General features: G+C 40.3%; 1 protein-coding gene across 1 annotated transcript in view; it reads right to left on the bottom strand.

The window, feature by feature from the left end:
- Positions 1-20,381, bottom strand: part of HINT3 (histidine triad nucleotide binding protein 3) — a 33,707-nt gene extending 13,326 nt beyond the window's left edge. Inside the window, exons 1-2 of the mRNA XM_049900471.1 lie at positions 19,997-20,381; positions 14,375-14,492 (exon numbers count right to left, since the gene is read on the bottom strand). Coding sequence (XP_049756428.1) covers positions 14,375-14,492; positions 19,997-20,197 — 319 coding nt within the window. The 5' untranslated portion in view covers positions 20,198-20,381. The remainder of the gene's footprint in view (positions 1-14,374; positions 14,493-19,996) is intronic.
- Positions 20,382-20,821: the final 440 nt, after the last annotated feature.

Raw genomic sequence — 20,821 nt, 5'->3', positions numbered from 1 at the left:
CCACAAAAAAAGAAAGTTACAGACCCATATCTCTCATGAATACAAATGCAAATTCTCAAAAAAATTCTAGCCAATAGAATTCAACATCATATTAAAAACATATATATACATATACACACAACCAAGTGGGATTCACACCAGGTATGCAAGGATGGTTCAACAATAGAAAATCAATCAACATAATCCACCACATAAATAAAAATCACATAATCATTTCAGTTGACACATAAAAAGCATTTGATGAAGTCCAACACCCATTCCTGATAAAAACTCTCAATAAAATGGGTATAGAAAGGAAATTCCTCAACATAATAAAGGGCATTTATACAAAACCAACAGCCAACATCATTCGTAACAGAGAGAGGCTGAAAACATTCCTCCTGAGAACAGGAACAAGACAAGGATGCCCTTTATCACCACTGCTATTTAACACTCTGCTGGAAGTCTCAGCTAGACCAATAAGGCAAGTAAAAGAAATAAAGGGCATCCAAACTAGCAAGGAAGAAGTAAAAATATCCCTATTTGCAGATGACATGATACTATACATACAGAATCCAAAGGATTCCACAAGAAAGCTAGTGGAACTGTTACCAGAATAAGGTTCTTGTCTCTCACTGGTCAAGAATGAGCAGGTAAGGCACGTAGAGTTTTCCACATGAGCAAAGCTTTATTGACGAGGCCTGCAAGCGGAGACGAGGAAAGCCCAGAGCAACGCTTACCCTCATCTCCCAGAACAAAAGACAGGACTGAGTTTTTAAAAGTTTTGGGGTGGGAAAAGATTCATGTTTATTCATAGACACAGACTGGGATATGTTAGCTAAGGCGCGTGCACAGCAGCTTTCGAAGCTGGATCCTGTCCCGGAGGGCTCTGGGATTGGTAGCAGGACTTATTATGGGGTGTCACGCATGCGCAGTCTCTCACTCCCCGGGTTCAATTCCCTGGCTGGGGCTGCAGCCCCTCACTGCCCCTGTTGGAAGTTACACAGTGGTCACAGGTAGAAGTTCTGTGCATGTCCCTGGGGCTGGTTTTCTCCAGATGTTTCTGAAAGGCACCTTTAAAGAAGTTTGTGGGCTACTTTTAGATACGCTGACACTGTTCTGGGGAATGGCTTTGTTTCTGCGCCCTGGCCCATTTCTTGTTACTTTGTTTGCAGCTTTGGGGGCCCTTCTGTTCCTTGTCTTAAAAGGTCCCTAGGTTCCATAACCAATCCCCTATTACCTCCCTTATGGTATAGCCTATCTCCCTTTTAGTTACTTCTCCTCTAACCACACCTGTTTCTTTGCTATTCCTCTAACAGGCACCCTTCCATCTCGGGGACGTTGCTCCCTGTCTGAGAACTAACAGAAAGATTCAGCAGAGTAGCAAGATACAAGAAAAACATACAAAAATCAGTTGGATTCCTATAAACCAATAAAGAGAACCATGAAAAGGAAATCAGGAAAGCAATACCATTCATAATAGCCACTAAAAAAAAAAAAAAAACAAACTTAGAAATAAATTTAACCTGGGATGTAAAAGACTCATACAAAGAAAACCACAAAACACTACTGAAACAAGCCAAACGAGACCTACATGAATAGAAAAACACCATGCTCATGGATAGGTAGACTCAACATTGTGAAAGTGGCAATTTTACCCAAAAATAACCTACAAATATAATGCAATCCCAATCCAAATACCAACAGAATTCTTTAACAAGACAGAAAAACTAATTATTAACTTCAAGATCTATCCTGAAGTACAACGCTGTCAGTTATAATATCCATGTGCCTACAAGGAAGACCAGTTAACACGACTATTATTCAAATTTAAGCACCAACCAATAAGGCCAAAGATGAACAAATTGAAGATTTTTATCAGCTTCTGAAGTCTGAAATTGATCGAACATGCAATCAGGGCACGTTGATAATTACTGGTGATTGGAATGTGAAAGTTGGAAACAAAGAAGAAGGATCTGCAGTTGGAAAATATAGCCTTGGTGATAGAAACAGTGCCAGAGGTCAAATAATAGAATTTTACAAGACCAACAACTTCTTCATTGCAAATACCTTCTTTCACCAACAAAAATGGTGACTATACACATGGACCTTGCAAGATGGAACACAGAGGAATCAAATCAACTGTATCTGTGGAAAGAGCAGATGGAAAAGCTCAATATCATCAGTCAGAACAAGGCCAGGGGCCGACTGTGGAACAGACCATCAACTACTCATATGTAAGTTCAAGCTGAAACTGAAGAAAATCAGAGCTCTTGTGGAGAAATTTGGCTCCACAAGAGCCAAATTATGACCTTGAGTATATCCCACCTGAATTTACAGACCGTCTCAAGAATAGATTTGACGCATCGAACACTAGGGACCGAAGACCAGACGAGTTGTGGAATGACATCAAGGACATCATACATGAAGAAAACAAGAGGTCACTGAAAAGACAGGAAACAAAGACCAAGATGGACGTCAGAGGAGACTCTGAAACTTGCTCTCAAACATCAAGCAGCTAAAGCAAAAGGAAGAAATGATGAATTAAAAGAACTAAACAGAAGATTTCAAAGGGACTCTCAAGAAGACAAAGTGAAGTATTATAATGACATGCGCAAAGAGCTGGAGATGGAAAACCAAAAGGGAAGAACACACTCGGCGATTCTCAAGCTTAAAGAACAGAAGAAGAAATTCAAGCCTCAAGTTGCAATAGTGACGGATTCCATGGGGAAAATATTAAACGCCACAGGAAGCATCAAAAGAAGATGGAAGGAATACACAGAGTCATTATACCAAAAAGAATTAGTCAACGTTCAACCATTTCAAGACGTAGCATATGATCAGGAATCGATGGTAGTGAAGGAAGAAGTCCGAGCTACACTGAAGGCATGCATGAAAAACAACGCTCCAGGAATTGACGGAGTATCAATTGAGATGTTTCAACAAATGGATACAGTGCTGGGAGTACACACTCATCTATGCCAAGAAATATGGAAGACAGCCAAGTGACTAGAAGAGATCCATATTTATTCCTACTCCCAAGAAAGGTGATCCAACTGAATGCGGAAATTATAGAATAACATTAATATCACACACAAGCAAAATTTTGCTGAAGATCATTCAAAAGCAGCTGCAGCAGTATATCGACAGGGAACCGCCAGAATTCAGGCTGCATTCAGAAGAGGACATGCAACCAGGGGTATCATTGCTGATGAGAGATGTATCCTGGATGAAAGCAGAGAATACCAAAAGGATGTCAACCTCTGTTTTATTGACTATGCAAAGGCATTCGACTGTGTGGATCATAACAAGTTATGGATAACATTACGAACAATGGGAATTCCAGAACACTTAATTGTGCTCATGAGGAATCTGTACATATATCAAGAGGCAGTTGTTCGCCAGAACAAGGGGATACTGAGTGGTTTCAAGTCAGGAAAGGTGTGCGTCAGGGTTGTATTCTTTCACCATACCTATTCAATCTGTATGCTGAACAAATAATACGAGAAGCTGGACTATATGAAGAAGAACGGGGCATCAGGATTGGAGGAAGACTCACTGAAAACCTGCGTTATACAGATGACACAACCTTGCTTGCTGAAAGTGAAGAGGACTTGAAGCACTTACTAATGAAGATCAAAGACCACAGCCTTCAGTATGGATTGCACCTAAACATAAAGTAAACAAAAATCCTCACAACTGGACCAATAAGCAGCAGCATGACAAACAGAGAAAAGATTGAAGTTGTCAACGATTTCATTTTACTTGGATCCACAATCAACACTCAAGGAAGCAGCACTCAAGAAATGAAAAGATGCATTGCATTGGGCAAATCTGCACCAAAGGACCTCTTCAAAGTGTTGAAAAGCAAAAGATTTCACCTTATAGACTAAGGTGTGCCTGACTCAAGCCATGGTATTTCCAATCGCATTATATGCATGTGAAAGCTGGACAATGAATAAGGAAGACAAGAGAAGAACTGACACCTTTGAATTGTGGTGTTGGTGAAAAACACTGAATATACCATGGACTGCCAAAAGAACAAACAAATCTGTCTTGGAAGAAGTACCACCAGAATGCTCCTTAGAAGGAAGGATTGTGAGACTGCATCTTACATACTTTGGACATGTTGTCAGGAGAGATCAGTCCCTGGAGAAGGACATCATGCTTGGCAAAGTACAGGGTCAGCGGAAAAGAGGGAGACCCTCAACGAGGTAGATTGACACTGTGGCTGCAACGGGCTCAGGCATAACAACGATTGTGAGGATGGCGCAGGACCAGGCAGTGTTTCGTTCTGTTGTGTACAGAAACCTATGAGTCGTAACCAACTTGACGGCACCTAACAACAACAATAACTTTATAGTGAAAGGAAAGAGGCCCGAGATAAGTAATGCACTACTGAAGAAGAAGAAAAAAGTAGGAGGGCTTGCATTACCTGACCTCAGAACATACTATACAGCTGTGGTAGTCAAAATATCCTGGTACTGGTACAACATACACATTGACCAATGGAACAGAATCGAGAACCCAGATATAAATCCATCCACCTAAGGTCACCTGATCTTCAACAAAGGCCCAAAGTCCATTAAATGAGGAAAAGACACCCTTTAACAATGGGTGCTGACAAAATTGGATGTCTACCTTGAAAAAAAGAAACAGGACCCATACGTCACACCATAAAAAAAAAAAAAAAAACTAATTCAAAACGGATCAAAGACCTAAACATAAAACCAAAAACTACAAAGATCATAGAAAAAAAGAGAGTCAACACTAGAGGCCCTAATACACAGGATAAATAGGATACAAACCATAACAACAATACACAAACACCAGAAGATAAGTTAGATAACTGGGATCTTCTAAAATTAAACATTCATGCTCTTCTAAAAATTAAACACTTATGCTTATTAAAAGACTTCATCAAAAGAGTAAAAAGAAAGCCTATGGACTGGGAAAAAAATTTTGGCTATGACAAATCTGATAAAGGTCCAATCTCTAAAATCTATAGGAAAATCTAACACTTCTACAACAAAAAGACAAATAATCCAATTAAAAATGGTCAAAGGGCATGAACAGACACTTCACCAAAGAAGACATTCAGGCAGCTAGCAGACACATGAGGCAATGCTCGAAATCATCAGCCATTAGAGAAATGCAAATCAAATCTACAGTGAGATACTATCTTACCCCAATATTTCTGGCACAAATCAAATTTAAAAAAACCAGAAAATAACAAATCTTGAAGAGGCTGTGGGTAGCTGGGAACTCTTATGTACTGCTGATGGGAATGTAAAATGGTACAACCGTTTTGGAAAACAAGATCGTGCTTCCTTAAAAAGCTAGAAATAGAAATACCACATGATCCAGCAATCCCACTCCCAGGAATGTATCCCAGAGAAATGAGAGCCGTCACATGAATGGACATATGCACACCCAAGTTCACTGCAGCATTATTCACAATAGCAAAAAGATGGTAATGATCTAAGTGCCCATCAACAGATGAATGGATAAACAAACTATGGTACACACACACAATGAAACACTAGGCAACAATAAAGAACAATGATGAATTTGCTAAACATCTCACAACATGGATGAATCTGGAGGGCATTATGCTGAGTGAAATAAGCCAATCACAAAAGAACCAGTACTGTATGAGACCACTACTGTAAAAACTCATGAAAAGGTTTACAAATATAAAGAAACAATCTTTGATTTTTATGAGGGAGGGGAAAACACTAAATAGACAATAGATAAGTGGTAACTTTGGTGAAGAGCAGGGTAGTACACAGTACTACTGAGCTGAGGGCTAGGGACCATGGTCTTACAGGACATCTAGCTCAACTGGCATAACACTTTATAAAGAAAATGTTCTATACTATACTTTGGTGAGTAACGTCTGGGGTCTTAAGAGCTTGTGAATGGCCATCTAAGATACTCCACTGGTCTCACCCCATCTGGAGCAAGGGAAAATGAAGAAAACCAAAGACAAAAGGGAAAGATTAGTCCAAAGGACTAACGCACCACAACTACCACAGCCTCCACCGGACTGAGTCCAGCACATCTAGATGGTGCCCAGCTACCATCACCGACTGCTCTGACAGGAATCACAATAGAGGACCCCAGACAGAGCTGGAGAAAAATGTAGTACAAAATTCTAACTCGCAATAAAAGACCAGACTTACTGGTCTGACAGAGACTGGAGAAACCCCTAGAGTATGGCCCCAGACACCCTTTTAACTCAGTACTGAAGTCACTGCTTAGGTTCACCCTTCAGCCAAAGATTAGACAGGCCCATAAAACAAAATGAGACTAAATGGGCACACTAGCCCAGGGGCAAGTATGAGAAGGCAGGAGGGGACAGGAAAACTGGTAATGGGGTACCCAAGGTCGAGAAGGGGAGAGTGTTGACATGTCATGGGAATGGCAACCAATGTCACAAAACAATATGTGTATCGATTGTTTAATGAGACGTTAATTTGTTCTGTAAACCTTTATCTAAAGTACAATTAAAAACACACACACACACACGGAGCAAAAACTTTTGATTGTTCTAGATCTCACTGAAATCTCTGATTGTTTTCTTTTTTTTTTTTTTGTATTCAGGGGCCTGGGTAATGCAGTGGAGAAGCACTCAGCTGCTAACTCAAAGGTCAGCGGTTCAAAACCCACCATTAAACCCACCAGGTGCTCCATGGGAGAACAAATCCCTCTGTAAAAATTACAGGCTTGGGAACCATATGCAGCAGTTCTACTCTGTCCTATAGGGATGCTATAAGTCAGCATCAACTCATTGGCAATGGGTTTGGTTTGGTTTTTATTTTTATTTGATCTGCTTGCCTTTTCCTAGTTTCTTCATATGTAAACTTAAGTCATTGGCTTTAAACCTTCCTTTTTATAGGATTTATAGCATTTAAAGCTATAAGTTTTCCTCTAAGCACTGCTTCATCTGCATCTCACGAATTTTGATATACTATATTTTTATTACTAACTAACTCATATTTTCTAACTCCCCTTGTGATTGGTTTTTTGAGTGATTTATTTAGGACTTATTTCTGTGTGATGTTTGACTTTAATGTATTTAGGGCTACCCTGATGCTGGTGTTGTTAAGTGCTCAGCTGCTAACTGAGAAGTCAGAGGTTCAAACCCACCATGCACTCCACGGGAGAAAGATGTGGCAGTCTGCTTCCCTAAAGATTTACAGTCTCAGAAACCCTATGGGGCAGTTCTACTCTGTCCCATAGGGTCACTATGAGTTGGAATCAACTAGACAACAACAGGTTTACCTAGATGTTGCTATTTTTCTGATTCAATTCCACTGTCATCAGAGAACATATATTAAAATTTCAATCATTTGAAATTTATTAAGCCTTATTTTCTTGTCCAGAATATGGTCTATCTTGGTGAGCATTCCATTCTCTTAAAAAGGTATATATTCTGTAGTTAGGTGGAATTCTATAAAAGTCAACTAAGTGACAGTAGTTGATAGTGTTATTGAGCTTCTCCATATACTTTACTGTATAAAAGTTATAAATTACAATTTTTTTAATACTTTTTATTGTGCTTTAAGTGAAAGTTTACAAACCAAGTCAGTCTGTCACATATAAGCTTATATACACCTTACTCCATACTCCCACTTACTCTCACCCTAATGAGTCAGCCCGCTCCCTCCTTCCAGTCTCTCCTTTCGTGACAATTTTGCCAGTTTCTAACCCTCTCTACCCTATCTCCCCTCCAGACAGGAGAAGCCAACACAGTCTCAAGTGTCCACCTGATACAAGTAGCTCACTCTTCATTAGCATCTCTCTCCAACCCATTGTCCAGTCCCTTCCATATCTGATGAGTTGTCTTCAGGAATGGTTCCTGTACTGGGCCAAGAGAAGGTTTGGGGATCATGACCACCGGGATTCTTCTAGTCTCAGTCAGACCATTAAGTCTGCTCTTTTTATGAGAATTTGGGGTCTGCATCCCACTGTTCTCCTGCTCCCTCAGGGGTTCTCTGTTGTGCTCCCTGCCAGGGCAGTCATCGGTTGTGGCTGGGCACCATCTAGTTCTTCTGGTCTCAGGATGATGTAAGTCTCTGGTTCATGTGGCCCTTTCTGTCTCTTGGGCTCATAGTTATCGTGTGACCGTGGTGTTCTTCATTCTCCTTTGATCCAGGTGGGTTGAGACCAATTGATGCATCTTAGATGGCCGCTTGTTAGCATTTAAGACCCCAGACGCCACATTTCAAAGTGGGATGCAGAATGTTTCCATAATAGAATTATTTTGCCAATTGACTTAGAAGTCCCTTTAAGCCATAGTCCCCAAACCCCCGCCCTTGCTCCACTGACCTTTGTGCATTCAGTTTATCCCAGAAACTTCTTTGCTTTTGGTCCAGTCCAGTTGAGCTGACCTTCCCTGTGTTGAGTATTGTCCTTCCCTTCACCTAAAGTAGTTCTTATCTACTAACTAATCAGTAAATAACCCTCTCCCACCCTCCTTTCCCACCTCGTAACCACAAAAGTATGTGTTCTTCTCAGTTTATACTATTTCTCAAGATCTTATAATAGTGGTCTTATACAATATTTGTCCTTTTGCCTCTGACTAATTTCACTCAGCATAATACCTTCCAGGTTCCTCCATGTTATGAAATGTTTCAAGGATTCGTCACTGTTCTTTATCGATGCGTAGTATTCCATTGAGTGAATATACCATAATTTATTTAACCATTCATCCGTTGATGGGACACCTTGGTTGCTTCCAGCTTTTTGCTATTGTAAACACAGCTACAATAAACATGGGTGTGCACATATCTGTTTGTGTAAAGGCTCTTATTTCTCTAGGGTATATTCCAAGGAGTGGGATTTCTGGGTTGTATGGTAGTTCTATTTCTAACTTTTTAAGAAAACACCAGACAGATTTCCAAAGTGGTTGTACCATTTTACATTCCCACCAGCAGTGTGTAAGAGTTCCAATCTTTCCGCAGCCTCTCCAACATTTATTATGTTGTGTTTTTTGCATTAATGCCAGCCTTGCTGGAGTGAGATGGAATCTCATCATACTTTTAATTTGCATTTCTCTAATGGCTAATGATCAAGAGCATTTTCTCATGTATCTGTTAGCTGCCTGAATTATCTTCTTTAGTGAAGTGCGTGTTCATATCCTTTGCCCACTTTTTGATTGGGTTGTTTGTCTTTTTGTGGTTGAGTTTTAACAGAATCATATAGATTTTGGAGATCAGGCGCTGGTCGGACATGTCATAGCTGAAAATTTCTTCCCAATCTATAGGTGGTCTTTTTACTCTTTTGGTGAAGTCTTTAGATGAGCATAAGTGTTTGATTTTTAGGAGCTCCCAGTTATCTGGTTTTTCTTCATCATTTTTGGTAATGTTTTGTATTCTGTTTATGCCTTGTATTAGGGCTCCTAACGTTGTCCCTATTTTTTCTTAATCGTTTTAGTCTTTATGTTTAGGTCTTTATCCACTTGGAGTTAGTTTTTGTGCATGGTGTGAGGTATGGGTCCTGTTTCATTTTTTTGCAAACAGATATCCAGTTATGCCAGCACCATTTGTTAAAAAGACTATCTTTTCCCCAATTAACTGACACTGGGCCTTTGTCAAATATCAGCTGCTCATACGTTGATGGATTTATATCTAGGTTCTCAATTCTGTTCCATTGGTCTATGTGCCTGTTGTTGTACCAGTACCAGGCTGTTTTGACTACTGTGGCTGTATAATAGGTTCTAAAATCAGGTAGAGTGAGGCCTCCCACTTTCTTCTTCTTTTTCAGTAATGCTTTACTTATCCGGGGATTCTTTCCCTTCCATATGAAGTTGGTGATTTGTTTCTCCAGCACATTAAAAAATGTCATTGGAATTTGGATCGGAACTGCATTGTATGTATAGATGGCCTTTGGTAGAATAGACATTTTTATTATGTTAAGTCTTCCTATCCATGAGCAAGGTATGTTTTTCCACTTACGTAGGTCCTTTTTAGTTTCTTGCACTAGTACTTTGTAGTTTTCCTTGTATAGGTCTTTTACATCTTTGGTAAGATTTATTCCTAAGTATTTTATCTTCTTGGGGGCTACTGTGAATGGTATTGATTTGGTGATTTCCTCTTCGATGTTCTTTTTATTGATGTAGAGGAATCCAAGTGATTTTTGTATGTTTATCTTTTCACCTGAGACTGTGCCAAACTCTTCTATTAGTTTCAGTAGTTTTCTGGAGGATTCCTTAGGGTTTTCTGTGTATAAGATCATGTCATCTGCAAATAGAGATACTTTTACTTCCTCCTTGCCAATCCAGATGCCCTTTATTTCTTTGTCTAGCCTAATTGCTCAGGCTAGGACCTCTAGCACCATGTTGAATAAGAGCGGTGATAAAGGGCATTCTTGTCTGGTTCCCATTCTCAAGGGAAATGCTTTCAGGCTCTCTCCCTTTAGGGTGATGTTGGCTGTTGGCTTTGTATAGATGCCCTTTATTATGTTGAGGAATTTTCCTTCAATTCCTATTTTGCTGACAGTTTTTATCATGAATCGGTGTTGGACTTTGTCAAATGCCTTTTCTGCATCTATTGATAAGATCATGTGGTTTTTGTCTTTCGTTTTATTTATATGGTAGATTACATTAATGATTTTTCTAATATTAAACCAGCCTTGCATACCTGGTATAAATCCCACTTGGTCGTGGTGGATTATTTTTTTGATATGTTGTTGAATTCTATTGGCTAGAATTTTGTTGAGGACTTTTGCATCTATGTTCATGAGGGATATAGGTCTGTAATTTTCTTTTTTTGTGGTGTCTTTACCTGGTTTTGGTATCAGGGATATGGTGGCTTCATAGAATGAGTTAGGTAGTATTCCATCATTTTCTATGCTTTGAAATACCTTTAGTAGTAGTGGTGTTAACTCTTCTCTGAAAGTTTGGTAGAACTCTGCAGTGAAGCCGTCTGGGCCAGGGCTTTTTTTTTGGGGAGTTTTCTGATTACCTTTTCAATCTCTTTTTTTGTTATGGGTCTATTTAGTTGTTCTACTTCTGATTGTGTTAGTTTAGGTAGGTAGTGTTTTTCTAGGAATTCATTCATTTCTTCTAGGTTTGCAAATTTGTTAGAGTACAATTTTTCGTAATAATCTGATATGATTCTTTTAATTTCAGTTGGGCCTGTTGTGATGTGGCCCATCTCGTTTCTTATTCAGGTTATTTGTTTCCTTTCCTGTATTTCTTTAGTCAGTCTGGCCAATGGTTTATCAATTTTGTTAATTTTTTCAAAGAACTAGCTTTTGGCTTTGTTAATTCTTTCAATTGTTTTTCTGGTCTCTAATTCATTTAGTTCAGCTCTAACTTTTATTATTTGTTTTCTTCTAGTGCCTGATGGATTCTTTTGTTGCTCGCTTTCTATTTGTTCAAGTTGTAGGGACAGTTCTCTGATTTTGGCTCTTTCTTCTTTATGTATGTGTGCATTTATCGATACAAATTGACCTCTGAGCACTGCTTTTGCTGTGTCCCAGAGGTTTTGACAGGAAGTGTTTTCATTCTCATTGCATTCTATAAATTTCTTTATTCCCTCCTTAATGTATTCTATAATCCAGTCTTTTTTGAGCAGGGTATTGTTCAGTTTCCAAGTATTTGATTTCTTTTCCCTAATTTTTCTGTTATTGATTTCCACTTTTATGGCCTTGTGGTCTGAGAAGATGCTTTGTAATATTTCGATGTTTTGGATTCTGCAAAGGTTTGTTTTATGACCTAATATGTGGTCTATTCTAGAGAATGTTCCATGTGCGCTAGAAAAAAAAGTATATTTGCAGCTGTTGGGTGGAGTGTTCTGTATAAATCTATGAGGTCAAGTTGGTTGATTGTAGCAATTAGGTCTTTCGTGTCTCTGTTGAGCTTCTTACCGGAAGTCCTGTCCTTCTCCGAAAGCGGTGTGTTGAAGTCTCCTACTATAATTGTGGAGGTGTCTATCTCACTTTTCAGTTCTGTTAAAGTTTGTTTTATGTATTTTGCAGCCCTGTCATTGGGTACATAAATATTCAATATGGTTATATCTTCCTGGTCTATTGTCCCTTTAATCGTTATGTAGTGTCCTTCTTTATCCTTTGTGGTAGATTTAACTTTAAAGTCTATTTCGTCAGAAATTAATATTGCTACTCCTGCTCTTTTTTGCTTGTTGTTTGCTTGATATATTTTTTTCCATCCTTTGAGTTTTAATTTGTTTGTGTCTCTAAGTCTAAGGTGTGTCTCTTGTAGGCAGCATATAGACAGATCGTGTTTCTTTATCCAGTCTGAGACTCTCTGTCTCTTTATTGGTACATTTAGTCCTTTTACATTCAGCGTAATTATAGATAAGTATGAGTTTTTTTTTTTTATGAGTTTAGTGCTGTCATTTTGATGCCTTTTTGTGTGTTGTTGACAATTTCATTTTTCCACTTACTTTTTTGTGCTGAGACTTTTTCATTGTAAATTGTGTGTTCCTCATTTTCATAGTAGTTGAATTTATGTTTGCTGAGTTGTTATGTTTTTCTTGGTTTTTATTTTGAGTTATGGAGTTGTTATACCTCTTTGCGGTTACCTTAATATTTACCCCTATTTTTCTAAGTAAAAACCTAACTTGTATTGTCCTATACGGCCTTGTTTCCCTCTCCATATGGCAGTTCTATGCCTCCTGTATTTAGTCCCCCTTTTTGATTATTGTGATCTTTTACTTATTGACTTCAATGATTCCCTGTTTTGAGCAATAAATTACAACAATTTTTAAGCTTTTATTATAGAGGTATTCAAATATACACAAAACAGAGAATAATATAATGAAATACCATACAACCACCATGTTTGCTTCAAAATTATTAACATTTGATTTGCAACGATTTAAAAAAAAAAAAACTAGTTACATCAACAGCCTCCATTTTCCATAAATCCAACTCTACCTTGAAGATAAATGTTTAAGAATTCCTAAGAAGCCAAAAGATGACCTCTAAGAAATAACTACAAAAAGGAAAACAGGAACTTTTTTTAAGAAAGAAGAAATACTAGAGTGTTTCAATCACTGCCAGTTAAATTTAAATTGGATCCAGTTTTTACAAGCTCAAAAGCTACCCTCAAGTTATGAATCAGATATGTTCTGAAATGTGCTCATAGAACTTTAGATGACTAAGGAGCTTTATAGTACCCAGAAACAACAATTTAAAAACTGGTAATTCAGTAGCCTAAACACTAATAAACTACACATCAACATTTTCCACCAAAGAGGTTTTTTATTCACCTTCAAAAAATCTGGCCCAGTTTATCTATTCTATAGGCTGCCTTGGAATACTGAACAAACTAATCCCAAACTCTGGTGAAAAGGCTACCGAAGTAGATTTGAAGCAAACTTAGAAATGTCTTAGGAAATGATAGCTGACAAGTCACAGAAGGCAAGAAAAGGAAAATATGAGATAATCCTGTAAGAGACAGGATTCAGAATCTCCTTTTTAGAGGCTAAAACTTCATCACTAAAATCCCCTAAATAGGTTTTGGTGCTAATTAACTTCATCAACACAGTTAAGAACCTACAACATGGCCTTAGTACCAGACAATGCCACATCTACTTGTTCATAATTATTCATAGCACCTTTCAAAGTCACAAAAAGCCATCATTTAAAAAGTAATAATGAAGCATTATCTTTTACAGCTACATATTATTTAAAAATTAAATAACACGGTGTCTTGGATTTGCTTCAGAGTAATCCTGTAGAGGGCTAATATATGAAATAAGATCAGCCATTAGTTAATAAATGTTAAAGTTGGGTGATTAATACATAGGGATTATACTATTTCCTTTATTTTTGTGTACAGTCATCCCTCAGTTATCCACATGGGATTGGTTCCAGAATTCCCCCTCAGATGCCAAAATCCACGGATGCTCAAGTTCCTTTATAAATAGTATAGTATTTGCATATAACCTACTCACATCCTCCTATATACTTTAAATCATCCCTGGATTACCTATAATACCTAATATATTATAAATGCTACATAAATAGTTGTAATATCATATTGTTTAGGAAATACTGATAAAACGAGAGGCAAACAATGCTCAAGCAACGAGTGCTAGAGAGAGAGACTGAGAATCTGTGAAACGGTGGGAAGCTATAGCAGGGTATGCCAACACATCACTTCATTCCCATGGATTCAGCGTAGTGCTCAGAACTTTCTTTTTGCTGAATATTTTTTATCCTTGGTTGTTTGAATCTATGGATGCAGAATCTGTGGATATGGAGGGCCGACTGTATATTTGAAATTTTTCATAATAAAAGTTCTAAAAAGTCATAATACTCCTTTTTCATAATTAAAAACCTGGACAGACTTTATCTTCCCTGTTATCACTGATGCCAATTCAAGATGATACACCCACAAAGGATACTGCCGTCATCTTACCCAGTTCTACTTGATCTTTCTTTAGATCTCTGCAGTTTCCAACATGCTTCTTTGGCACCACAAGGTAATGATAAGGTGCTGCGGGTTTGATATCTTTGAAGCAAACTAGGTCTTCGTTCTAAAGGAAAAAACATAGCATTTGTTATTCAATGAGTTTTTTAGAAGAATTTCCTAATGTTGTTCTGGCATGACTTAAGCATCATAAATCCCAGAGTGATATGGGAATGGTACTTATATTACAAGGAGCCCTCGTGGTACAATGGTTAAAGCGCTTGGCTGCTAACTGAAAGGTGGATGGTTCGAACCTACCACCTGCTCTGCCAGAGAAAAGACCTGGTGATCTGCTCCCATAAAGATTATAGCCTAGGAAACCATGGAGCGGTTCTACGCTGTCCTGTATGGTTGCTATGAGTTGGAATTGACTTGATACCACAAAAGAACAACAATTTATGTTGCAACTAAGCACCATTGGGAAACTCAAATATTTCGTGATTATGTATTAAGTCTATAAAGACAAGCTTTAGCTTCCTTCATGAGATCCTCATTTATTCCAAAGAATAAAAACTTTTTATAAAGTCCATTTCACAAAAAACAATTTTGAGTGAAGTTCACCTTCAGCACTATACCTACTACCTTCAGCACTATACCAGACAATATTCTGTTGTGATCCTTAGGGTTTTCATTGGCTAATTTTCAGAAACAGATCACTAGGCCTTTTTCCTAGTCTATCATAGTCTGGAAGCTCTGCTGAAACTTGTCCACCATTGATAACCCTGCTAGTATCTGAAGTACCAGTGGCACGGCTTCCAGCATCGTATTAAAACGCAAGCTCCAAATTATAACAAACTGACAGAAAGGTGGTGGGTTTTACATCCTAAATATGTCTTACATTGATCAACTTTTCTTCAGCTCCACTGCCATATTCTTATTTCAGGCTATCATCGGGCTCCAGTACCCTAAAAGATCTCTGTGCCTCCAGACCGGCCCCCCTCCAAATCATTCTCCACAACAGTGTCAGAACAGTCTTTCAAAGAGCAAATCCCTTCATGTCACTCCTCAAGCCCCTCCCATCCCCTCAAACTCTATGTTCCAGTCAGAATGAATTTCTTTTAGTTCTATGGCACAAAGTTCTGTCTGTCTTCTAAACCTCTGCAGGTTGTCTCTACCAGGAATATTCTTCTCCTCACCTGGTTAACGCCTACTTACTTATTCAGGTCTCACTTCCTCTGAAAAGCCTTCCCTAATCCCTCAAATCTGGGTCAGGTGCCCCTTCCTCCAGCCTGTAAAACCACCTTGCAAGGAATTGTAATTGGCTGACTCCTCTGTCTGTATTCATTCTCCCTTTAGACTATAAAATCTGGACTGGGACTATCCTTTATCTTGTTCACGAGTGAACCTCCAGAACAAAGTACTTAGAAAGAATTCAATTTATTTTTAACAAATTAATTAATGATTACTATCCACAGGGTCACCCACGTGTCTGTCAGTTTGTCTTACTGTGGGGGCTTGTGTGTTGCTGTGATGCTGGAAGCTATGCCACTGGTATTCAGACACCAGCAGGGTCACCCATGGAGGACAGGTTTCAGCTGAACTTCCAGACTAAGACAGACTAGGAAGAAGGACCTGGCAGTATACTTCTGAAAAGCATTAGCCAGTGAAAACCTTATGAATAGCAGCAGAACATTGTCTGATGTAGTGCTGGCAGATGAGCCCCCCAGGTTGGAAGGCACTCAAAAGATGAGTGGGGAAGAGCTGCCTCCTCAAAGTAGAGTCGACCTTAATGACGTGGATGGAGTAAAGCTTTCAGGACCTTCATTTGCTGATGTGGCACAACTCAAAATGAGAAGAAACAGCTGCAAACATCCATTAATAATCAGAACCTGGAACGTACGAAGTATGAACCTAGGAAAACTGAAAATCGTCAAAAATGAAATAGAATACATAAATATCAATATCCTAGGCATTAGTGAGCTGAAATGGACTGGTATTGGCCATTATGAATCGGACAATCATAAAGTCTACTATGCTGGGAATGATAACTTGAAGAGGAATAGTGTTGCATTCATCGTCAAAAAGAACGTTTCAAGATCTATCCTGAAGTACAACGCTGTCAGTGATAGGATAATATCCACACGCCTACAAGGAAGACCAGTTAATATGACTATTATTCAAATTTACACACCAACCACTAGGGCCAAAGATGAAGAAATAGAAGATTTTTATCAGCTGCTGCAGTCTGAAATTGATCGAACATGAAATCAAGATGCACTGATAATTACTGGCGATTGGAATGTGAAAGTTGGAAACAAAGAAGAAGGATCAGTAGTTGGAAAATATGGCCTTGGTGATAGAAACAATGCCGGAGATCGAGTAATAGAATTTTGCAAGACCAACGACTTCTTCATTACAAATACCTTCCTTCACCAACATAAACAGCGGCTATACACATGGACCTCGCCAGATGGAACACACAGAAATCAAATTGACTACATCTGTGGAAAGAGACGATGGAAAAGCTCAATATCATCAGTCAGAACAAGGCCAGGGGCCGACTGTGGAACAAACCATCAATTGCTCATATGCAAGTTCAAGCTGAAACTGAAGAAAATCAGAGCAAGTCCACAAGAGCCAAAATATGACCTTGAGTATATCCCACCTGAATTTACAGACCGTCTCAAGAATAGATTTGATGCATTGAACACTAGCGACCGAAGACCAGACAAGTTGTGGAATGACATCAAGGACATCATCCATGAAGAAAGGAAGAGGTCACTGAAAAGACAGGAAAGAAAGAAAAGACCAAGGTGGATGTCAGAGGAGACTCTGAAACTTGCTCTTGAACATCGAGCAGCTAAAGGAAAAGGAAGAATTCATGAAGTAAAAGAACTGAACAGAAGATTTCAAAGGGCCTCTCAAGAAGACAAAGTAAAGTATTATAATGACACGTGCAAAGAGCTGGAGATGGAAAAACAAAAGGGAAGAAAACACTCGGCGTTTCTCAAGCTGAAAGAACTGAAGAAGAAATTCAAGCCTCGAGTTGCAATAGTGAAGGATTCCATGGGGAAAATATTAAACAACACAGGAAGCATCAAAAGAAGATGGAAGGAATACACAGAGTCATTATACCAAAAAGAATTAGTCAATATTCAACCATTTCAAGAGGTGGCATATGATCAGGAACCGATGGTACTAAAGGAAGACATCCAAGTACTCTGAAGGCATTGGCGAAAAACAAGGCTCCAGGAATTGATAGAATATCAATTGAGATGTTTCAACAAACAGATGCAGCGCTGGAGGTGCTCACTCGTCTATGCCAAGAAACATGGAAGACAGCTTCCTGGCCAACTGACTGGAAGAGATCCATATTTATGCCTATTCCCAAGAAAGGTGATCCAACCGAATGTGGAAATTATAGGACAATATCATTAATATCACACGCAAGCAAAATTCTGCTGAAGATCATTCAAAAATGGCTGCAGCAGTATATCGACAGGGAACTGCCAGAAATTCAGGCCGGTTTCAGAAGAGGACGTGGAACCAGGGATATCATTACTGATGTCAGATGGATCCTGGCTGAAAGCAGAGATTACCAAAAGGATGTTTACCTGTGTTTTATTGACTATGCAAAGGCATTCGACTGTGTGGATCATAACAAGTTACGGATAACATTACGAACAATGGGAATTCCAGAACACTTAATTGTGCTCCTGAGGAACCTTTACATAAATCAAGAGGCAGTTGTTCGGACAGAACAAGGGGATACTGATTGGTTTAAAGTCAGGAAAGGTGTGCGTCAGGGTTGTATTCTTTCACCATACCTATTTAATCTGTGTGCTGAACAAATAATATGAGAAGCTGGACTATATGAAGAAGAACGGGGCATGAGGATTAGAGGAAGACTCATTAACAACCTGCGTTATGCAGATGACACAACCTTGCTTGCTGAAAGTGAAGAGGACTTGAAGCACTTACTAATGAAGATCAAAGACCACAGCCTTCACTATGGATTGCACCTCAATATAAAGAAAACAAAAATCCTCACAACTGGACCAATGAGCAACATCATGATAAACGGAGAAAAGATTGAAGTTGTCAACGATTTCATTTTACTTGGATCCACAATCAACAGCCATGGAACAGCAGTCAAGAAATCAAAAGACCCATTGCACTAGGCAAATCTGCTGCAAAGGACCTCTTCAAAGTGTCGAACAGCAAAGATATCACCCTTAAGACTAAGGTGTGCCTGACCCAAGCCATGGTATTTTCAATCACATCATATGCATGTGAAAGCTGGATAATGAATAAGGAAGACTGAAGAAGAGTTGACGCCTTTGAATTGTGGTGTTGGCAAAGAATATTGAATATACCATGGATTGCCAAAAGAACGAACCAATCTGTCTTGGAAGAAGTGTGGCCAGAATGCTCCTTAGAGGCAAGGATGGCGAGACTGCATCTTACATACTTTGGACATGTTGTCAGGAGGGATCAGTCCCTGGAGAAGGACATCACGCTTGTCAGAGTACAGGGTCAACGGAAAAGAGAAAGACCCTCAAGGAGGTGGACTGACACAGTGGCTGCAACAATGAGCTCCAGCATAACAACGATTGTAAGGATGGCGCAGGACCGGGCAGTGTTTCGTTGGGTTGTGCAGAGGGTTGCTATGAGTCGGAACTGACTGGAGGGCACGTAACAACAACAACATGCACAGGGTCACTATGAGTCGGAATGGACTCGATGGCAACGGGTAAACATCCAAGGAAACCTCTGGAGCGGAATCAAAAGGTGGTTTCTTTAAAGACAAGTAGGCCAGTAGAGCAATGTGTATACAGATACCTGTTTAAAATATCTGGGCAAAGTTTTAGTGCCCTTAAATTTTCTACACATCCCAAGTGGTAACACTTCCATGAACTGCAACCTTTAGTGGAAATCAGAGGCTGTTACTAGTTGGACCTAAGACCCACTCCTCCCAGCCTATTTTCAGACAATCTAATAAAGTTTTTCACAATTACCACTGTTTATTTTCTACTAGTTTTCTCTTAGGCATTGATACTAGAATGTGCAGAAGGGAAAAAAAAACTTTAATAAAAGCAGAAGTCGAAAAATGCTATTTTCCTACAAGCCCTTCAGAGAGTGGCCCAGTTATTTGGCTCTATCGCTACGTTATATCCCCTCCAAACAGCACAAATATCGCTGGAGACACTTCCCGCCCCCTGAGAGAAGCCTGCCTGTCATTAACACTAGGACTCCAGCAGAAAGGAGCATCCAGCTTCTCCTCCCTCCCAGCCACACCGGGGAGCCTTCCCCCCTGCACATCCCCCTCCCACCCCCGAGCTGGCGAGCGGGTTTCCGCACCCCGCCTACACTGCCGAGGACTCCCTCCGCCTGCGCTGGGGGCAAATCGGGACCCTCCTCACCGCGGTCCATACAGCCCAGGCTCTCCCTCGGGAAGCTCTGAGGGGCTGTCAGGACTCCCGCTCCCGTCCACACGGGCGAGGCCTCCCTCTGGGAACTCTGAGGGACGGCCAGGACCCCCGCCCCCGGTCACACTGGCGAGGCCTCCCTAGAGGAGCTCCGAGTGGCGGTCGGAACCCGAACCCACCCCAGCAGCGCAACGCAGCCCACCTCACAAGGCAGAAGTTCGGTGTTCGGTTCCTGCCCCCGCGCAATCCGACAGAACACGCACTTGCTGTCGTAGTCCTCAGGCTCCGGTGACCCCGCAGCGACCTCAGAGGTCTGCGTTGGGGACACTGTTGGTTCTGCACTCGTCGCTGGCTCACGGTTGGAGTCTGGCTCAGTACTGTAGCACTCCTGCTCCTCCGCCATCGCACCCGCTCCCGGCGGCGGAGAGCCGCGGCTTCTCTAGGACCACTGCGCCCCGCGAAGGGTCAACCTCCCACACCTAACCCGGTTTCACCTCGAGGCGTCGCCCCTCGCGGGGAGCTGGGCTGGGCAAGCAGGTGGACGCATGCGCCGATCTAGGCTGACGCGAGAGGGTGGGCGACGTGGTGATGGGACTCGAAGCCAGCAGCCACTAGGGGGCGCGCAAAGGCGCTGCAAGGAGGAGCCGGCAGCGGTGGTGGGAGTCGTCCCGCCGCCCTGCGCCTTCTTGATAAAAACGCTCGACGTCCACCGTGACGCAGAAACGCGCCGCGCGTGTTAATAACGTCACCGGGAACTCTGGCGCCCAGATTAATCGAAACTGTTGGGTGTTCTGAACTATCTCTTATTTTAAAATATTCTGTAGCCCGTAATATAACCTTCCCCGGTTTATTACACTCTTGTTTTAAAACAGAAATATTTTAGAACTTACTAAAATGAAGGGAATGAACAATTTATAGAACCTTGTTTTCAACATAGGTCATTTTTGGTGCTTTGTGTGTGCGCTTTCTGGCACAATAATGTTAGGTGCTTAAGCAAAATGGCCAATTAACGTCTTTTCTGTTTACT

The sequence above is a fragment of the Elephas maximus genome, chromosome 1 (assembly GCF_024166365.1).
Source record: "Elephas maximus indicus isolate mEleMax1 chromosome 1, mEleMax1 primary haplotype, whole genome shotgun sequence".
NCBI lineage: Eukaryota > Metazoa > Chordata > Mammalia > Proboscidea > Elephantidae > Elephas > Elephas maximus.
Note: the sequence above shows the minus strand (reverse complement) of the source record. Positions and strands in the feature narration are given on the sequence as shown.